At 38.1% G+C, this 19,952-nt stretch overlaps 1 protein-coding gene across 3 annotated transcripts in view; it reads right to left on the bottom strand.

The window, feature by feature from the left end:
- Positions 1 to 12,126, bottom strand: part of SLC38A9 (solute carrier family 38 member 9) — an 88,837-nt gene extending 76,711 nt beyond the window's left edge. For all 3 annotated transcript variants that reach the window (XR_010022625.1, XM_063086085.1, XM_063086084.1), the window contains exons 1-2: positions 12,051 to 12,126; positions 2,671 to 2,817 (exon numbers count right to left, since the gene is read on the bottom strand). Coding sequence is in view for 2 of the 3 variants with exons in the window: in XM_063086085.1 (XP_062942155.1) it covers positions 2,671 to 2,783 (113 nt within the window). In the remaining variant the exon portion in view is untranslated. The remainder of the gene's footprint in view (positions 1 to 2,670; positions 2,818 to 12,050) is intronic.
- Positions 12,127 to 19,952: the final 7,826 nt, after the last annotated feature.

Below are 19,952 nucleotides of genomic sequence, written 5' to 3' on the forward strand. Positions count from 1 at the left end.
AGATCCAGCATACTATCTTCCAGTCCAAAGTAGTTATTAAGGGCCGGCCCGTGGCTCACTCGGGAGAGTGCGGTGCTGATAACACCAAGGCCACGGGTTCGGATCCTATATAGGGATGGCCGGTTGGCTCACTAGTCAGGCACAGAAAGAGAAATACCACATGTTCTCACTTATTGGTGGGAGCTAAAAATTAATATATAATTCACACACACACACACACACACACACACACACACACACACACACACACACACACACACACACACACACACACACACACACACACACACACACACACACACACAAACCGGGGAGGGGGCAAGAAGATATAACAACCACAATTACTTGAAGTTGATACGACAAGCAAACAGAAAGGACATTGTTGGGGAGGAGGGAGGAGAGGGAGGAGGGAAGGAGGTTTTGGTAAGGGGCAACAATAATCAACCACAATGTATATCGACAAAATAAAATTAAAAATAAATAAATAAATAGCAAAGCAACTTTAAAAAAAAAACAAAAAAACAAAAAACAAAGTAGTTATTAACATTCTTATATTTGAACTAATACATGTTTTTGATTGCCATCTAGTGGAAGATATAGAAAACCCACAAGCTAAACTGAGGATAAGTAATCTAAAAATATCAAATATTGTCTACTGTGCTCTGACAGCCAAAGACAGCAGTGTAGTGATATGAAAGACAATTCTAGGTAGCACAAGAATGAATGCTATTTTAACTAGTTGGTATTTACTGCAATGCATATTAGTAAAAAGTATAAACAATACTTCAAATTCATTGTTTCACAAATATGTGAAGATGGGGCTAAATTAACCCTAATTTTAAAAAGTAAATAGATTTTTAAGAACCATTAAATTATAATATTACACAGGTGGTACTGGGATGTCACCACGATAAGTTGAATCTCAAATGACTGAAATTTTGGAAATAGTTGTCTAATCTGGTTCTTCCAGTGGAAGATACTTTTCACTCTGTGTGTCTAAGTTTTATTTATGTTTTTAAGTGAAGTAATCCATATTTTAACAGAAATAACAATGTTTTAAGTTATTTGCACTTTTTTCTCATCAAATAGTTTCTGTTTTCAATACTGCTAAGTCCTTATAAGTATTTGCCTTTCTTAAAACATGCTTACCTACGTGGTTTTGCCATGATTGTAAGTATTTGACTCTCTCATTTAGACAACTTTCATTACAGAAAGGATACTTCCATTTAATCTACCTGGTTAAACAAATTTTCAGATAACTGTTTGAATTCCTGCCAACTTATTATAATGGAATGCACTTCAATGACCTATGCTCTGTTGTCATAGTGATCAATTATTTATCATAAAATTTAGAATTGCAACTCTTAACAAAATTAGGATTCTGTTCAGAAGGAATAGGTGGGGTCATTGAATAATTTTTGAGTATCTACCTAACAGTATCTGCCACACTGTTCCACCTCAAGCACTCAGTTTCTCTACAAGGAGGCAACCACTCAGAGTTTCCTATTTATTCCCCCAGACTTCATTTTTATATATTGTATTATATAATGTACTGATTTATTATTACTCAAATGGTGGCATACTATACATACTGCTCTACACTTCATTTTTTTCACTAACAAAATAAGTTGAAGACTTGTTCCATTTGATATGTAATAAAGCCACCTCCTTCTTTTTAATAGATGAAAAGTATTCCATTTTATGAATGTGCCATAATTTATTTATCCAGTCCTGTAAGAAAAGATATTTTGGTTGCTTTCAATCGTTGCTATTATAAAAAATACTGAATTAAACAACCTTGTACATGTATCATTTGCCATTGTAAATTAATGCTTAGAAGTGAAACTACTGATCCACATAAACTTTGGAATTGGCTGCTGGCATGTTTGGGGGGATCACATTAAATTTATGGGCTAAAGTTAAAGAGAATGATATCTTTATTTTATTCTTCCCACTGATAGCAGAATATGCCTTTTCATTATGTCATATTTTACTGATTCTAATACACACATTTAAACATTTCTAAATGAGGATGCATCTCATAACCCAGAATACCTTTTAATCACTGTCAGCCAGGTGGCAATATGATAGTAGTTACTCCTGGTGACATGACAAGTAACTGCTATCCCTAGTCATCAGTCAAACCATTTAAGGACCATCTAAGGAAGACATATGAGTCATGCTACTGTTAAAAAACCTTTTGTGACATCTTCTGATAAGATCAGGAAAGTGCGAGCATCAGAACTTAAAGTGTCAGTTATTTAGAAGAAAATCCTTTCAAGAAATGCTACATCATCAATGTTCTTAATGGCACAAAGGACAATTCTGCATGGGAAAAAATACCTATTTTCATGGCTCCAAGTCAAAAAGTGATTCAGAAGAATCAGACTCTAAATGTGATGTATTAGCAATATCTTAACTAATATACTTTGTTTATATTTTTATTTTTATAATTGCACAAGAGATATATGATAAAGTATCAATTAAGCCCAAGAGTTCTTTCAGTAAACACAAAACAAAAATTTTAAGTCCTAAGAGATTATTGCATCAAGGGTATAGGTAGCAGTTTTTTTTAGTGTTATGTTTTTTAAAAATGCAATTACAATTAGTTCTAGATTAATCATCAAAAACACTAATTATGAAATAAGTGTTTTATTTTTAAACACTTACCTTTTGGATCTTAGATCTGATGAATCAAATTGGATATTCATAGGTCCAGGATTAATTTCAAGATCTACCTCAGAGATGAGCAGATGTGTAGAATCACTTTCCGTATTCGCCATTTTTTTCTCAGACTAAGCACTGAGGAAGTTAACCCTATATAAATCAGAAAAGATAAATAATTTAGATTAATTTTTAAAATATTTTAGTATTCATAAGTAATACAGTTGCATGCATAAGAAATTGGAAAAATATGGGAATTTCTGGAAGATACCTTAATGAGGTGTATACCTGAAATATTTATCAGAAACTTGCTAACTTAGAAATGGAGTTACTTTGGGCCGAGCCCGTGGCGCACTTGGTAGAGTGCTGCGCTGGGAGCGCGGCGACGCGCCCGCCGCGGGTTCGGATCCTATATAGGACTGACCGGTGTACTCACTGGCTGAGTGCCGGTCACGGAAAAAAAAAAAAAAAAACACGACAGAAATGGAGTTACTTCGGGCCGAGGCCATGGCGCACTTGGGAGAGTGCGGCGCTGGGAGCGCAGCGACGCTCCCGCCGCGGGTTCGGATCCTATATGGAAATGGCTGGTGCACTCACTGGCTGAGTGCCAGTCACGGAAAAGACAAAAAAAAAAAAAAAGAAATGGAGTTACTTCTTATTTTCCAGCTCGATAAAAAAATAAGTAGGGAAATCCATTTCCAGTAATAAAACAGATTAGGCTATTTGGACCCATTTTCCTGCAGAAAACAACCAGAAATACTGGATAAAATATTTTTAAAATCTTTTGAAAAGCATCAAAAATAGTGAGAAAAATCAGGCCATTTGTAAGTGAAGTAAAGACACCTAGAGAGGTAAACGACTCAAGAAAACTGCCGCTGCCCTGAGGGTATTTGCTATACCAGGAGAATCTGGGCTGAGGGTTTCAAAGCCTTGTGTAGTATTAGAGAAATAGAAGATAAAGTCTAGGGTTCATCCAAAGTAAGGAATGATTATAATAAGAAACCATTCCCTTTCCCTATTTCCCCACCATAATACAGCTGGAACTATAAGAGCTTTATCACCAGAGCGGGGATTAACAAGAAGTAAAAAGGCCCCACTTCCTCACAAGGAAATTACAGAGAAAGTTTAACACTGAGCACAGCCAGTGTGTGTGTGTGTATGTGTATGTATCTGTGGAGGGGAAACTGTTATAATAATTTGTTACCATAAGCTGATAATTGGTCACCATAAACTGTATATCATGGAGATTTATAAGGTGGTCAAGGAACACTTAAAGCTGTAAATATAATTTAAGGTTAACCTGCTTGGTAGCACTTCCAGGTAACTGACAGAAGCAAATGTAAATCTTTCCTGTGAGGACACACCTTTATCCTAGGCCTCAAAGAAGTTCTGCTAAGTCTTATAGGACAATTAACAGGACACAGTCAAAATTAATGTACCATGTAAGGAAATAAAGTACTATGACTGAGAACCAGAAGAAACAACAACAGAATTAGGTTCACAAGGACTTCAACTATAGAAATGATCAGAAGAAGATTATAAAACAATTATGCTTTCTATATTTAAATAAATTAAAGAAAAAACATAAATTTCAAAAGGTAACTGAGCATATTCGAAAAAGGACCAGAGTGAATTTTTAGGGAAAAAAAAATTTTACATATATATACACACTTACATGTGTACATATATATAAAATAGTCAGAAGAAACTATCTAGAATGCAGCAGAGAAAAAAAAGAAAATGTGGAAGAGCTGCTGAGAGACAGGGAGGATAGCATGAGAAGGTCTAACAAGCAAGTAATTTGAGAATCAGAAACAAAGGAGATGACAGAGGTAATGTTTGATGAAATAATGGCTGAGAATTTTCCAGAATTCATAAAAGACACCAATCTGCAGATCCAAGAAGTTTAATAAATCCAAGAGAATTAATAAATAATATGCAGTCACATGTCCCTTAATGACTAGGACATGTTCTAAGAAATGCATTGTTAGGCAATTTAATCACTGTGCAAACATATAGTGTACTTACTCAAACCTAGATGGTATAGCCTACTACACATCTCCACCTCCACTATAATCTTACGGAACCACTGTTGTATATGTGGTCTGTTGTTGACTGAAAGGTTGTTATGCAGCACATGACTATATGATAGCGTTAGAAAAAAATAATTAAATTTCCAGACCTAAGAGGAAAAAATGTTAGGTGAAGGTCTTGGAATTAAAGTGTTCAAAGATCTTTGTATTGTCCAGATCAACATTACACATTGATGTGATGCATGTTATAATTTTTAAGGTAACTATTATCGTGATAGAAAACAGTATATAACTTAAAGTAAGGTAGGAGGGAAAAGAGAATGAAAAAATAATTGATCTAAAAGAAGGCAAGAAAGGAAAAAAAGAAAACATAAAATAGGTGAGAAAAATAGAAAGCACAAGATAAATAAGATCTCATTCTTTCTCGAACTCATTCTAATCAGGTTGTCTTCCCTATCTACACAGAAGCTGTTCTTGTTGGATCACCAGTAACCTTCACATTGGTAAACCCAATGGTTACTTCTCAGTCCTTAACTTGACTTCTCAGAAATGTTTGCCAAAAGGGACCACTCTCCTCCCTGATAAACAAGATTCACTAGGCCTCCAGGTTTTCTCCCTACCTCACTGGTCCCTTTTCCTTCTCTGTCCCTTTTGCTGTTTGCTTCTCATCTCTCAGATCTCTTTAAAGTTGCAGAGTTCCAATGTTCAGTCTTGGTCCTCCTCTTCATTTACCCTCAATCTATTGATAATTTTATCCATTCTCATGGTTTTATTACCATTGCATGTGACAATACAGTATCTACTCGTCCCTTGTGGCTGTTTAAATAAAAATTTCAGTACCTCAGTCACACTAGCTGCATTTGAAGTGCTCAATAACCATGTGTGGCTAGTGGCTACCATATTAGACAGTGTAGATATAAAACATTTCCATCATTTTGAAAATTCTATTAATTTAGACAATGACAACTCCCATGTTAATATCTCTAGCCTGCACTTCTCTCCTGAATTTCTGACTTGCATATCCAACTGTCTAACTCAACATCTTTACCTGGATATAACAGACAAATCAAACCTAACATTTCTAAAATTGCACTTTTGATTTTTCTTCCTCAAAACTACTCCACCCATTGCTTTCCTGATTTCAGTTAATGGAATCTCTATCCTTCTACTTGCTCAGGTCAGGATTCTTGGAATCATCCATGACTTCTTTTTCTCACAGCCTCCATTCAATCCATTAGGAATTTTTACTGGCTTTTCCTTCAAATAATATATATCCACAATCTGACCGCCAACAATTTTACCAAGATTACTACAACAGCTTTCTAATGGAGCTGCCTGCTTCTGCCCTTGTCCTCCTACAGTCTACTCTCTACATAGCATAGCATAGAAAGAGTTGCAGAGAGGGGTAATAAGGAATTTGGTCTCACCCAATTAGTTGCTACAACTGGAGGAAGTGCTACTGGCACCCAGTGAGTAGCGATCAGGGATGCTGCTAAACATCTACAACGCAGAGGACAGCCTCCTCCTGCAAAGAATTATCCAGCCCAAAATGTCAACAGTTCTGAGGTTGAGAAACCCTACTCTAGGAGGAAAAGAGGAGGTTATGATCAAAAAGGACAGGAGAGGGTTTTATATAGTAATGGCAATAATTCTACTTTTTCAACTTGATCCTGGTTACATGGCCATTTGCTTTAAATTATTCAGTATGTACAGATGCTCTTCGATTAATGATAGGGTTATATCCTGCCAATTTGACAAATCAAGTTGATAAAATGGTTCCCTGAATGTGATGAGGGAAAATATTCCATATAAAATACCAATAAAAGATACATTTTAAATAAAGCTGGGTGTAGCACAGGAGTTGAAAGCTTAGGAAAGGAATAAATATACTGTAAAGAAGTTGTGTTTGTGATTTGCTACAGCTTTATATAAATTTAAAGCATCTTTCAATTTAAGAAATTAAATATTTTAGAAATTGAAAAGATGATTGTGAGGACGCCAGTGTCCTTTCATCAAGAGGATAACATAAATAACTTGGGAAGAAATTTCTCAGGAAAATCTAAAATACATAAAAAAAATTTAACTTTATAATTCCATATGTCTAAGCATTTAAAACCATGCCAAGCACTATTAAACTCTGTATAAGAGTTTGCTATTATTATTTCTGAACTTAATGAAACTAATCTTAATAAAATGAGATTAATGAAACTTTTATATTGTAGGGAGGAAAGGCAATCTGTAGAGTTTTTAAGAAATGCTAGACAAAAATTTTAATACTGATAAGTAGGTGGAATCCTATTGCTCCTAAATCTCCAAAAACACCTCTAGAAAGAATTACCAAGGGATTAATTTGTTTGAATTATATACAATGATTAATTTGGGATATACTGTATTCTGCTTCTACTAAGTAGAGTGTGGTGGTTGATAACTCACATGTAATACTGCCTGGATTTGAATCTCGGCTCTGCCATGTACTAAGTATGTGACTTTTAGCAACCTATTTAAATTCCCTAAAATTCACTGGTTTGGGGTATAATAAAAGTACCTGTCTTATAGGGTTTGAGATTTAAATGAGATAATGCACATAATGTGCCTGGCACATAATGAGCGCTCAATAAACTTACCTATTATTTTTATCATGAATTTGACTCTTTAAAAGTAACTAGAAAAATTATGTATTGGCTTAACTCAATGGCCCGAATAAAATCAGCTGACATATATCTACATGCCATTAGTATAAAGGGAGTAAATTCAGCAAGATAAATAAATTCAGCAAGAAAAATAAAATGATTGACCATCACAGAATTATTGAACTGTCACAAAAAGAATAGTGCTAAAAGGAAAGAATTCATTTCTGAAGAAAACTGGTATCATTTTGGAGGAAAACTCAGAGAAAAAGACAAGTTAGTAGAAAGGTAGTGGGAGATAGAACTAATATTTACTTATTAAATGCTTACCACTGGCCTAATGTTTTACATGTTATTAATTCCAATTAATCCTAAGAATTTGGGAAATAAGCATTATCTTCATTAATGATAAATAAATAAACAAATAAACAAAAAGAAACTGAAGCTCAGGGAAGTAACTTGTCCTAAATCACTTAGCTAGGCCACAGCTGGGATTGAAACCAGGTTACTTTGATCCCAAATGCTATTTCCACTATATTGTGATGTCTGCCTTAAAGGAGTTAGGGTATTTAGAAGGCAAAAGAAGCATCTGAAAATCAGGTCTTCCTTGCCCATATTTGTAAATAAAGGAGCATGCTTGGGTATCCTGATTATAAATTAAACACAATGGATTTGTTTTTCCTGAAGCAAACTAGTTTAGATGAATTTGTCTCTCTTGATGCAAACTTTTTTGTCTCAAGGCTACATATGTCCTTAGCAAGCAACGACCTTTCTAGCGACAGTGAAACACAGTAAAGGACAATAGCCAAGTCAGAATAGCAAAAAGTATCTGCTTACACAAAGGCAGAAATACTTGTATATGGCTACACTTCCTGATTTACTTTGTAAAGCAGTACACTCTGCAGTATTGGTTTCTAAACTAAACTGAGAACATGGTTGAGCTGTGAGAGAGAGGATCTTTTTAATTCCTGAAGATTAATACTCTAAGTAAAGGTTGAATGTTAGGAACTCAGCAAAGAGGAGAAATCTAGAAAGATCCTTGGATTTCAGTGTGCCTTACCAAAAAGTGATAATCAAGGTTAGGGAAAATGTAAGGGCCATTCAGAAATTAAAACAAAGGTTCCCATTTAGTTACATGTGTTCTGAGCAAATCTGAAATTCTGTGGCATAGTAAAGTTAGGTATTTATTCCAAACAAGCTGAAAACTGATGATACCTCAGTGATTTAAAATAACAAATCACAAATGAGGAGTCCAAAGTCCCTGATGCTTTTCTTTTCTTTTCTTTTTTTTTTGTCTTTTTCGTGACCGGCACTCAGCCAGTGAGTGCACCGGCCATTCCTATATAGGATCAGAACCCGCAGCGGGAGTGTCGCTGCACTCCCAGTGCTGCACTCTCCCGAGTGCGCCACGGGCTCGGCCCAGTCCCCGATGCTTTTCAATCAGACTTGATAATGCAAGGGGTCTTCAAAAAGTTCATGGAAAAATTCGTATTATCTTTTAATTCTATTCTTCCACAAACTTTTTGAAGTACCCTTGTTTCAAGTAAATATGAAGAACTATAAGGAAATAGTTAATTTCAGTTGCCTTAATTAGTTAATTAGCCTGAACTTCACATTCCCTAAGAATGTTGTTTCAAAATAAATTTAATGCCTTTTTGAATGTTTTGATAAGTAGAACTATAAAATATTCTGAAGTTTGATGAATTAGGTTGAGCAGTGAATTAGAGTTCCATAGCTAATATTACATAGATGATAATGCAGAATAGTCTATTAATGATTAACTACAATGCTAAATACTACTGTGGCATTCATATGCCACAGACATAACACTGATATAATTTGGTGGGAGCTAAATATGCAAGATGACATAAACAAACATATTCACTTCTAATATCTCCCTCAATCTCTGAGCTTTAAAACAAAGTCCCAGATACAAGACTATTAAGTCAAACCTAAGTCATATAATAATGAGTCCCCAATTGTTTTCTTTGAGATTGGTTTTAGTATGGGTTCCTGCTATGGTTTGAATATGTCCCCTCCAAAATTCATATGTTGAAACTTAATCACCAATTTTATAGTATTAAGAGGTGGGGTCTTTATGATATGATTAAATCATGAGGGCAGAGCCCTCATGAACGGGATTAGCAACCTTACAAAAGGTCTGGAGGGAACTCACAAAATCCCTTTTGTCTTTCTGTCCCTTCTGCCACTTGAGGACACAGCAACAAAGCACCATCTTAGATGCAGAGACCAGACCCTCACCAAACACTGTACCTTCCAGTGCCTCAGTCTTGGACTTCCCAGCTTACAGAACTGTGAGAAATAAATTTCTCAGGTATTTTCTTATAGCAGCAGGAATGGACTGAGAAATCCTAATAGGGAATCAACAGCTTAACTGACTTGCTTGGTACTTTCAAGTTTTATTTAAAATGTTGGTGCCTGTACTGAAGCACTTATCTCCATAAAAAGGACATGGAGAACAACCAAAGAAAGCTCGTATGAGATTATTTTAAAAAGGCATTGATTGTGATTATCAGTATATCTCAGAGAATGTCAGCCCTTTCCAAACTATGCTCAGAAACTTCCTTTCACATTTCTTTGCAAAAGCAAATCTGTAGTATCTATGCCAAGATACTATATATATGCAGTAGAATACATTAGCTTGTGCCCAAACAAATGTGACTATGGATCACCATACACGTATTTACATGTTCTTTCTCAAAGGCTGAAAATTAGTAATTACCTACTACTTCTGCATATGTTACAGGGTTTCAGATACTATATTTATATTCAGTTTACTAGGCCAGGGATTGAAAAACTTTATTCTGCAAAGGACCAGATAGTAAAAATTTTAGGCTTTTTGAGCCTAAACTACTGCAACTACTCAAGTCTGCCTTTCAGTATGAAAGGCAATATGTAAATGAATGCACATGACTATGTTCCAATAAAACTTTGTAAAAAGAAAATATATCTGTCAGCAGGTCATATTTGGTCATAATTTATGCACCTCTGTAGTATGCCAATATAAAAGCAAATGGAACCACACCATAAAAAAAGGCAGTCTGGTGGAAGCAGTTACGTTTTCTTCTATACATCTGTAACTGCTATTAAGTTCAGTAACAAACTTATCTAAATCCCTTCCTTACAAATCACTTACTGGTCAGGCAGTAGGAGCTATAATCTTTCAATTCTGAGGTGACAGAACGAGCTTCCAACTTGATCAATAAATGCTTCAAAATGTGTTAAATTTCACAGTGCTGGAGGACAAGGTGGTTTAATAAAGAAATTACCAGTCAAAGCAATGCTATGGCACCAAAGAACCTCTCCTCCCACACCACGAATACTAAATGCTCTCAAGTTATGTTTAGGCACTAAGAAAGAAAGAACAGTAGCAAGGGACTAAAATTTAAGTGTATTTTAAAATGCAGGTCTGGTAGAAATTTTTAACCTCTTAATGACTTTTTAAAAACCTTTATGCTCATATATCTTTAAAAAAAAATACCATAATGTATTATTTTAATTTGCAACTCAGGTTGGTATTCTTATCTTCCTATGCTTAGTTTAACCTTTATTGTAAATATCCAGTGTATTGTAAAATCACAATTAACAGCATATTATTTATATATATATAACTGGGATATACAGTATCTAAGATTATGAGAGGAAATCTAAGACTAACTTCTAAGAGCTATAGTGGGCATAAACTGGGGAAGAAAAGGTAAATTTTACTTTTTCAAAGGCAAAGAAACTATAGATGACATATTTGCTAACACATTTTATCTTTGTAGTTTATGAGTCAGAGAGATTTTTCTTTAGGTTAGTACACGGATTACTCTAACCTACTGAAAAGTTAAATTCCCTGCAGCGGTTGCCTGTTATCCTGCATACGTCAGATCTCTGTCACGTCTGAAGGCATTAAAAAGAAAAAAAGGAGGAGTACCGGTTAGAGTTTGCTCATCTACTGATCCCAGCAATGGATAAGGCATTGCCTAAGTCATGACAATTACGTTTCAGCCAAGTTGGCTACTAACTAGTTTCTGGGGTGAGCAGGTTTCTGCAACTCGGTGGACCTCAGTTTCCTCATCTGTAAAGTGAGGAGAATGCGTTTGACTTGCTGCTCTCAAAGGCGTCTTCCAGCTATACTATTCCAACACAGCTAAGACGTCAAGCCAGCCGCTATCAAGACACTCACTCTCGCAACCGAGTCGTGTGAAAAGCGTGGCGAGGACTGACCAGTCATCGCCCTCAGCCCATCTGTGGTCCTAGCTCAAGGCGCAAAGGGGCTTCCTCCCTCATCTCCCGTCTCTAGCTCTCCCCGACTAGGGATAGAGAACGGCGCTCTCATTGCTGCAATCCCCACCGCCCCCCGACCCCATTCTCCTGCTCCCTCTTCTCCCCCGGGAATCAGGGTGTTTTATCTACCGTACTCCAGCCCACTCTGACTCCCACAACTCCTCGGATTCCCTCAGCCCCCGCCAGACTCCCTGACTTTCTTGCACTCGAGCCCCGTGAGGAGCGCGCGCAGCCCCTCCGGAGCAGTCTCCGCGGCCCCCGGCTTTGGCCTCAGCGCTCCCCCACGAAGCGACTGTTCCGACGCGTTGCACCAAAGAACTATCCCAGATGACAGCCGGCTTCGCCGCCAGCTCAGCCCTTCCCGCCGCCTCCCCTCGGTTCCCTCCCCACCCGTCCAAGGGGTGAGTTTCCAAGACGTGGGAACGTGCTCTACCTGAGCAGGACAAACCCTCAACCTCAGAGAACTGGGTGGGAAGGCGAAAACCCGTTCCCAAGTCCTCACAATTTGCGGCGGCGGGGATCCTTGTCCCTGAAACAGGAAGAGGCAATGCCTAAGCCGCGGGGGCCGGCGGGGGATGAAGTTCTGAGCGCACCAAACTGGCGGCAGCTGTCAAGTCCTCCGCCGCTGCGGACTACAACCCCCAGAGACCTCTGCGACGGCCAGCCCACTGCTAACTGCGGAGCTCAGCCCTCCGATTTCGGGAGGCGGGGGGGCCGGTGCTCTCTAGTGGTCAAGTCTAGTTGGAGCCGCTCCTGACGTTTGCGTCGGTCTCCCACCGGCTCGAGGCCCTAAGACCACTGGAAGGGACGCAATCTCCTGCAGTCCTTACAACCACAGAGACCACATAAGAAAACGCTGATGTGGCATCTCCACCTAGGGCAGACCTCCCATATCTGTCTCTTTTTTCTCTCTTCTCGGACTTTCCCGGCTGGTGTTCTGTACTGTGGTCACGTGCTTGGATTCTATGGACACCAAGGGAAGCTAGTTTGGAAAAAAAAAAAAAAATTGTTGGGTTGGCACGTGCCCTCCCTCGTCTAGACATCTGGGTTTGTTTTTTATGTGTTGACAAATTAGTCTGTAAGCTAAATGAGGAGATTTAGGATTTAGTGCCTCCCTAGATCCCCAGCAATTTCCCCCAAAGCTACCCCAAATAAACATACGATCCAAGTAAAATTAATGTACTTGTTATGAAAGTCAGCTCAAAATAAGTCCCGGAAAACCGCATGGCAACTGCACACCCTTCTTACATAGGTAACCAGTGGCTTTTTTTTTTTTTTTTAAAGAAAACGAAACAAAACAACCAGAGAAAAACAACAGTACAGTAATGCAAAAACAAATGTACAGTAACGTGATAAAGAACCCATATTTAAAAATCAAAACTTAAGGGGCTGGATGGTTAGCTCAGTTAGTTAGAGCAGTGCTGATAAAACAAGGTCCAGAGTTTGATACCTGTGTGGCAGTCTGCTGTGGCTAAGGCTAATGTCTGGAAATCCTGTCAACAATGCCAATTTGCCTGGCTAGGCTAAGGCCTAGAATCCTCCCAGTGCCCATTGCAGCGCTCTTAATCCTGTTCGTGACGCCAGTTGTAAAGCTAGGTGAATACACCAGTGGTCAGGATCTTTTACCCGCTGGTAATCCTGCACCAACTGGGCTGATTGTCGAGCTAAGGCAGGGTCTGGAGCCCACAGACCCCTCAAGCCCATTCACAGACTGGGTCACAAACCCTTCACATGCCAAGCTGGGTCCCCAGACCCCACACACACCAGGCTGGGTGACTAGACCCCTTCACTCAGATCTATGAGCTAGGCAACTGGCCAAAAGGTCCTTGGAGCTATAGGTTGGAATGCATGGCTGCGCGGGACAGACGCCCAAGGCCGACGCCCACCCACCTGGTTCACTCAAACTCTCTCTCTCTCTCTCTCTCTCTCCTCTCTCTGAAGAACACAAGAATAGCAGCAAAACTAAAAAGACACATTGGCGCACATGCGCACTAACTACACACACACACACACACACACACACACACACAATTTGCTTACCAAGGATGCTGAACCACACCCAACCGGACCCAAGGTGAGGGCCCTGACCAAACTATTCTATTTTCCCAACACCCTCTACCCGTCAGCTGCCAAAAAAAAGAAAAAAAGAAAAAAGAAAATCCAAATTTAACAAATAGCTAATATTGATTGGCAGGCATCTTATATATAATTTCTCTTTAAGTCTTTACCACAATTCTAGAAATGTATATTATCCCTATTTTACTGATAAGGAAATAGTCCTAGAGAATTTCAGAGACTTGCCCAAGGACAAAAAACAATTAAGTGGCAGAAGACCTGGAATTTAAACCAAGGTCTTATCCCAAAGCCTATGCTCTCAAACACTACTTCTATAATTGAGGGCTTGACAAATAAAAGGAAGGTGATTTAAGAATGTTGGCTTTAAAGGAGTTAAGTTATTTTGCTGATGGTGTTCTTGCTCAAAAACTTTCATAACTGCTCTTTGGCCCTGCCTTCAAATCAGTAGCAAGTACATTCTTTTGCTAGCTTCAGTGATAGCAAATTTTTCTTCTTGCTCTGCAGTCCAGGCTGAGAAAGTAATTTTAAGCAAGGCTGAGAAGCAGAAGAGCAAATGGTATGAGGTGATGTCAGCAGAAATGGTGGAGTAGGGAACTTCCAAACTCTGTCCCTACGCAAAAGCAGTGAATACACTGGCAAAACTGTCAGAATCATGTTTTTTTGGAAACTCTGGAACTAAAACACCCAGCAACCAGAACACTTAAGAAAAAACTACTGAGTTTTGGCAGTCATTTCCCACTCCCCAGGTTGGTGGTGGCCTTGAACATGGCAAACCACATTCCTGGTATAGGTTGTTGGCACCAGAGGGAGCAATGTGGACTATATTTCCAAGGAATTGTAGTTGTTTGTTTTAACCTATCTAGTGATTCCCTGAAGATTCAGTTCAAGGGCTTGCCTTAGTTTCACCTGCTTCACAGCTTCCCCAGGTCTGAAGCAGCTTCCCAGGCAGTGCTAAAGGCAAACATTAGCCACAGCCATAGAGGGCAAGGTATAACAATCAGGTCAAGCAATAAACTGACAAAAGTCCTGGGAAGAAAGAGGCTGGGGTAGAAGATACTTGGGTAAATTAAGGCTTTAACAGAAGGCCACATGCCTGCACTGGTTTGGATGCATGCTCAGAAAAGACCTGAGAACACCCTAAGCACTCACCTCTGGTTGACTTTCAGGAAAGAGGAAGCTAAGGCAGTGTTGTAAACTGCCTGGCTAGTGAAGCATTGAAAGAGTGCCTCAAGACGTAACTAATTGGCAAAGACTGGGAGTTTTTTCTTGTATTTTGGCTGTTTATCTTTTTATTTTTTGGCCCCAGGCATTTATAAGAGAAATACTTAAATCACTAGCTGACTATTAAACTGACAGAACAGACTCTTCAGTGGCCACACAACAAAGAATACAGACTTTACAGAATCAGTTTAGAAAACTCACTAAACAAATAGAAAGCAGCCACACAAACAGCAACAACAAACTCTAATAGGAAGGGTGAGAATCTGATATCTAGAACTGCTACATTATAATATTAAGAATGTTCAGTTGTCAACAACAACAAAAATATAAGTCATGCAAAGAAACAAGAAAGTATGGCCTATTCACAGGGGGAAAAAATTAAAAGATCATTCCTTTAGGAATCCCAGACATTGGAATTACTAGACAAATAATTTAAACCATTAAATAGCTTAATGTCTCAAAGAGCTAAAGGAAAACAAGGGCAAGAACAAAGAAAACTAGCAGAATCTGGCTTTTCAAAAAATACAGGATATTATTAAAGAAACAGAAGTTATGTCTATATAAAAAGAACCAAATGGAATTGCTGGAGTTGAAAGTCACAATAATCAAAATGAAAAAAATCACTACAGTCGTTCAATAGCAGATATGAGCAGGCAGCAGAAAGATTGGGGAACTTGAAGATAGGTCAATTGAGATTATCCAGTTCGAAGAACAGAAAGAAAGAAGAATAAAGAAAAATGAACAGGACCCATGGAACTGACGAACACTATTAAGCAAATATATGCATAATAGAAATCCCAGAAGGAAAGGAGAAAAGAAAAGAGCGTAAAGAAGATTTGAAGAAATAATGGCTGAAAACCTCCACATTTGATGAAAGACATGAATCCATATGTCTAAGAAGCTCAATGAACTCCAGGTAGGGTAAATTCAAAGACATCCAAATAAGACATATTATAATCAAATTGACAAAAGACAAAAAACCAAACAGAGAATCTTAAAAACAGCAAGAGAGAAGTGACTGATCATGTATATGGAATCTTCAATTATATTGACAGCTGATTTCTGATCAGAAACCATGAAGTTCAGAGGCTATGAGGTGACATAATTTAAGTGCTGAGAGGAGAAAAATAATACCCACCAAAAAAGAATTCCATGTTTGGCAAAACTATCCTTCAAAAATGAAGGAGAAATGAAGATGATTCCAGAAAAACGAACAGAGGAAATTCATCACTAGTAGACCTGCCCTATAAGAAATGCTAAAGGAAGTTCTTCAGGCTAAAAGGAAAGGATAGCAGATAGTAACTCAAAGCCATATAAAGAAATAAAGAACACCAGTAAAGGTAACTGCAAGGTAAATGTAAAAGTCTGTAGTTTTGTATTTTTTGTTTGTAACTCCTCTTTTTTGAAAAAAATTTTTAAAAGACAAAGGCATAAAATGATAATTATAAATCATCCTCCCATAGTAATAGTGATTGTCTGAGGGTGGGGGACAGGACTCAAAAGGCAAACCACAGTCTTTCCCTAGAGTTGGTATATAGACACAGAGGTAAAGAAACTCTCTTCCTGGAGTTGCTCACATTTTCACTGGATGGCTAAGCTAGATAACTGTGATTCTGGGGCTGGTGGTAGTCATTATCATGGACAGAACCTATCTGCAGAACAAAGACATCTCTGCTTGATGCATGGAGAGAGAGTCTTAGTGGCACTAAGTGTAGGACTGGGTTTTGGTTCCTGCAGCTCAGATCTTGATTCCATATTCTTCCCAGATACATGAACCAATAAATCTCCCTTTTGATTTTTCTTCTAAACCTAGGTGAATCATATTTGCTACTGAAACATTCTTGACTAATACACTATGAGAGGAGATAAAATCACTCAGGATAAAGGAGGTCTTTCTTTTGTGATAATAAGGCTGTCCAGTGGACTCACAAATTGTCTATTTTAAAGTTTTTAAAGTTCCCCTTCAGCTTATCACCTAATTGTTTCAGCAGCCATTAATGATCATTGCTAGATCAGAAGTTCATGTCATCTTTGGTGTCTGAGTAATTTTTTCTTAGTTACCATAGGTCAAAAGAAGTACATAACATTTCTACTTAAGTAATTAGGTCCAAACAAATTAATGTGCATTTATGTCTTAACTACTTATTAGCCATTTAAAAATATACAGATAAATTGAAAGAAATAATCTTTTTATTTTATTCTTAAATAATCACAGTTACTTACCAATGGGATAGGTATGCCTGTTGAGTACTGCATAACTTCTCAAACCTTGAAATCAGATGGGACACCACTATCCTCATTTCCTGTTCCACACTGGATTTTGCATAACACTTGCTTGATAACATAGCAATGGCTGAAAACTTGACTTTGCAAAGATGTGTTATCCAAAAGAATTTAACTTGATCTAATGATGAAACTTTGAATACCTCAAGCTGGGTAGTTCATATGGTGTCTGACAGATGTCACTTTGATTTCCTCAATAATTTAAAATACTCTGTGGTGTCTCTGTGAGTTTGCTGTGGTGCCCTCACGGTTTGGGAGCTGGAGGTCACCAGCCATTATTTGCCTGGACTAGAACAAGGATTGGTAAACTTTTCCTGTAAACCGTGCAATAGTAAATATTTTAGGCTTAGCAGCCATATGGTCTCTATCACAACTACTCAATTCTGTCTTTACAGTGTGAATTCAGCCAGCATAGATAATATGTAAACAAACAGGGTGACTGTTACTATGGTTTGAATGTGTGTCCCCTGCAAAAATGTTGAAACTTAATCCCCATTGTAGTAGTTTTAAGAAGTGGGGCCTTTTGGGGGAGCGATTAAGTCATCAGGGCTATGCCCTTAGAATGGATTAGGGCCCTTATAAAAGGGCTTGAGAGAGTGGGTTTGCTCTTCCACCAGGTGAGGACACAGTGTTCCTCTTCTCTCTTGCCCTTCCATCCCTTTCACCATGTGGGGACATAGCGTTCTTTCCCGTGGAAGGATGCAGCAATGAGGTGCCATCTTGGGAGTAAAGACTGGGCTGCTACCAAACATGGAACCTGCTGGCACCTTGATCTTGAACTCCTAGCCTCCAGAACTGTGAAAAATAAATTATTCTTCATAAATTATCCAGTTTCAGATATTTTGTTATAGCAGCACAAAGACAACAGTTTATAAATAAATTCCAATTTATTTATAGAAACACATGTTGGGCTGGATTTGTCCCAAGGTACAAAGTTTCCTGAGCCCTGGCCTAGAGGATACAGAACGAAAATTTTCATTTATTAGCTGAAATTCTAAAGAGAGGAATTTTCCCTCAATAATTTGATTACCCCAAGGTACAGTGTATTTAGGAACGGAGGATAAACACTTGCTTTTTTCTTTTTACCAGTTTTCAAAATGAGTTGGTTCTCTAGCATCCTGCAAAGGTGACCAATGAGGTTTTTTTGCTTTTGGCAGTAATTTTTTTTTCTTCTGTATCATTATGAAGTCATGGGATTTAAAAATATATTTGATGCGTTTCAATACTTCGAAGATATTTTCTTTAACTTGAAATAGTTTCAAACTTACTAAAAAGTTGCAAAGATAGTACAAGGTATTCCCTATACCCTTCACCCAGAGTTACCAGTTGTTAGCATTTTGCCATATCTGTTTTACCATTTTCATGCTCCCTCCAGCTCTCCAGTCTCCCTTTCTCTCTCTGTCTCTCTCTCCCACTTTCTCTTTTTGTCTCTCTTTCCAAACATACACACGTGTGTGCGCACACACACACATTTTTTCCTAAATCACTTGAGTTTAAGGTGCAGACAATATGCCTCTGCCCCTAAATTATTCAGTGTATATTCCCTAAGAACAGGGATGTTCGCAGTACAATTATCAAAATTAGACCTTTTTTACTGACTCAATGCTCTTATTTAATCTACAGATCTTACTCAAATTTTACCAATTTTTCCAATAATGTCCAATAATGTCCAATTGTTCCAATAATGAGAAAAAAATAACATTTTTTTTCTCATCCAGAATCCAACACAGGATCAATCACACATGCATTTAGTCTTCATGTCTGTTTAGGCTTCCTTAATCTGGACTAGTTCCTTAGCTTTTCTTTCTCTTTCATGACATCGACATTGTTGAAGAGTGTAGCCCACTTAGTAGAATATGCCTTAATTCAAATTTATTTGATGTTTCTTCATGATTAGATTCAAGTTAAGCATTTTGGCAGGAATAGCACATGAGTATTGTAGTGTCTTTCTTGCTGCATCAGATCAGGAGGCACATGATGTCAACTGATGCCTATTGGTCATCATTGATAGCTAGTCTCCAAGTTCTTCAGTGAAATATGTCTCCAGTTTTCATGGCCTTATGTAGTTCCTTCTCCTTGAATATGGACTACCCCTGACCTTTTTGTAACCAATAGAATGTGGCAGATGTGACTCTGTTACTTATGTGAGATCTGAAGAAATCTTGCAGCTTCTGCCTTGCCATCTTGGAACGCTGTCCTTAGAATATTTGGTTGGAATGCTTACTCTGGGCACAGGCAACTGCTGTAAGAAGTCTGACTGAGACCACCAACCTCTGAGGAAGCCCAAGCTAGCCACTTGGAGAGAGAGAGAGATGCCTGGTCAGCACCCAACTGTTTTAGCCATCCAGCCATCAGATGTCTGAGTTAAAATCTGTCTGGGGTGTTTAAACAAATTTATATTTACCCTTCAGGTGAATCAAGTCTCAGCCAACATCTGAATGTAACTGCATGAGAGACCCCAATTGAGCCCTCAGAATCCACAGAACCATAAAAGATGATAATAAATTGTTTTAAGCCACCAATTTTTGGAGTAGTTTGTTATGCAGTATGAAAATTTTAAAAAAGTGGAGTAATTTTTGTGGTACCCAACTAAAACAGAGTTGGGGGGGCATAGGGAAAAACACAGAGATCATAAATGCTTACTTCGAATGGTATTTTGTCACAGAAGCCTAATCTAAAACTGCTATGACTTTAAGATTACAAGTTTTACCTAGTAACTGCTGCCACTCACCAGTCAGAACTCAGGAGCTCCTAC

Source organism: Cynocephalus volans, chromosome 2 (genome assembly GCF_027409185.1).
Source record: "Cynocephalus volans isolate mCynVol1 chromosome 2, mCynVol1.pri, whole genome shotgun sequence".
Classification (NCBI taxonomy): domain Eukaryota; kingdom Metazoa; phylum Chordata; class Mammalia; order Dermoptera; family Cynocephalidae; genus Cynocephalus; species Cynocephalus volans.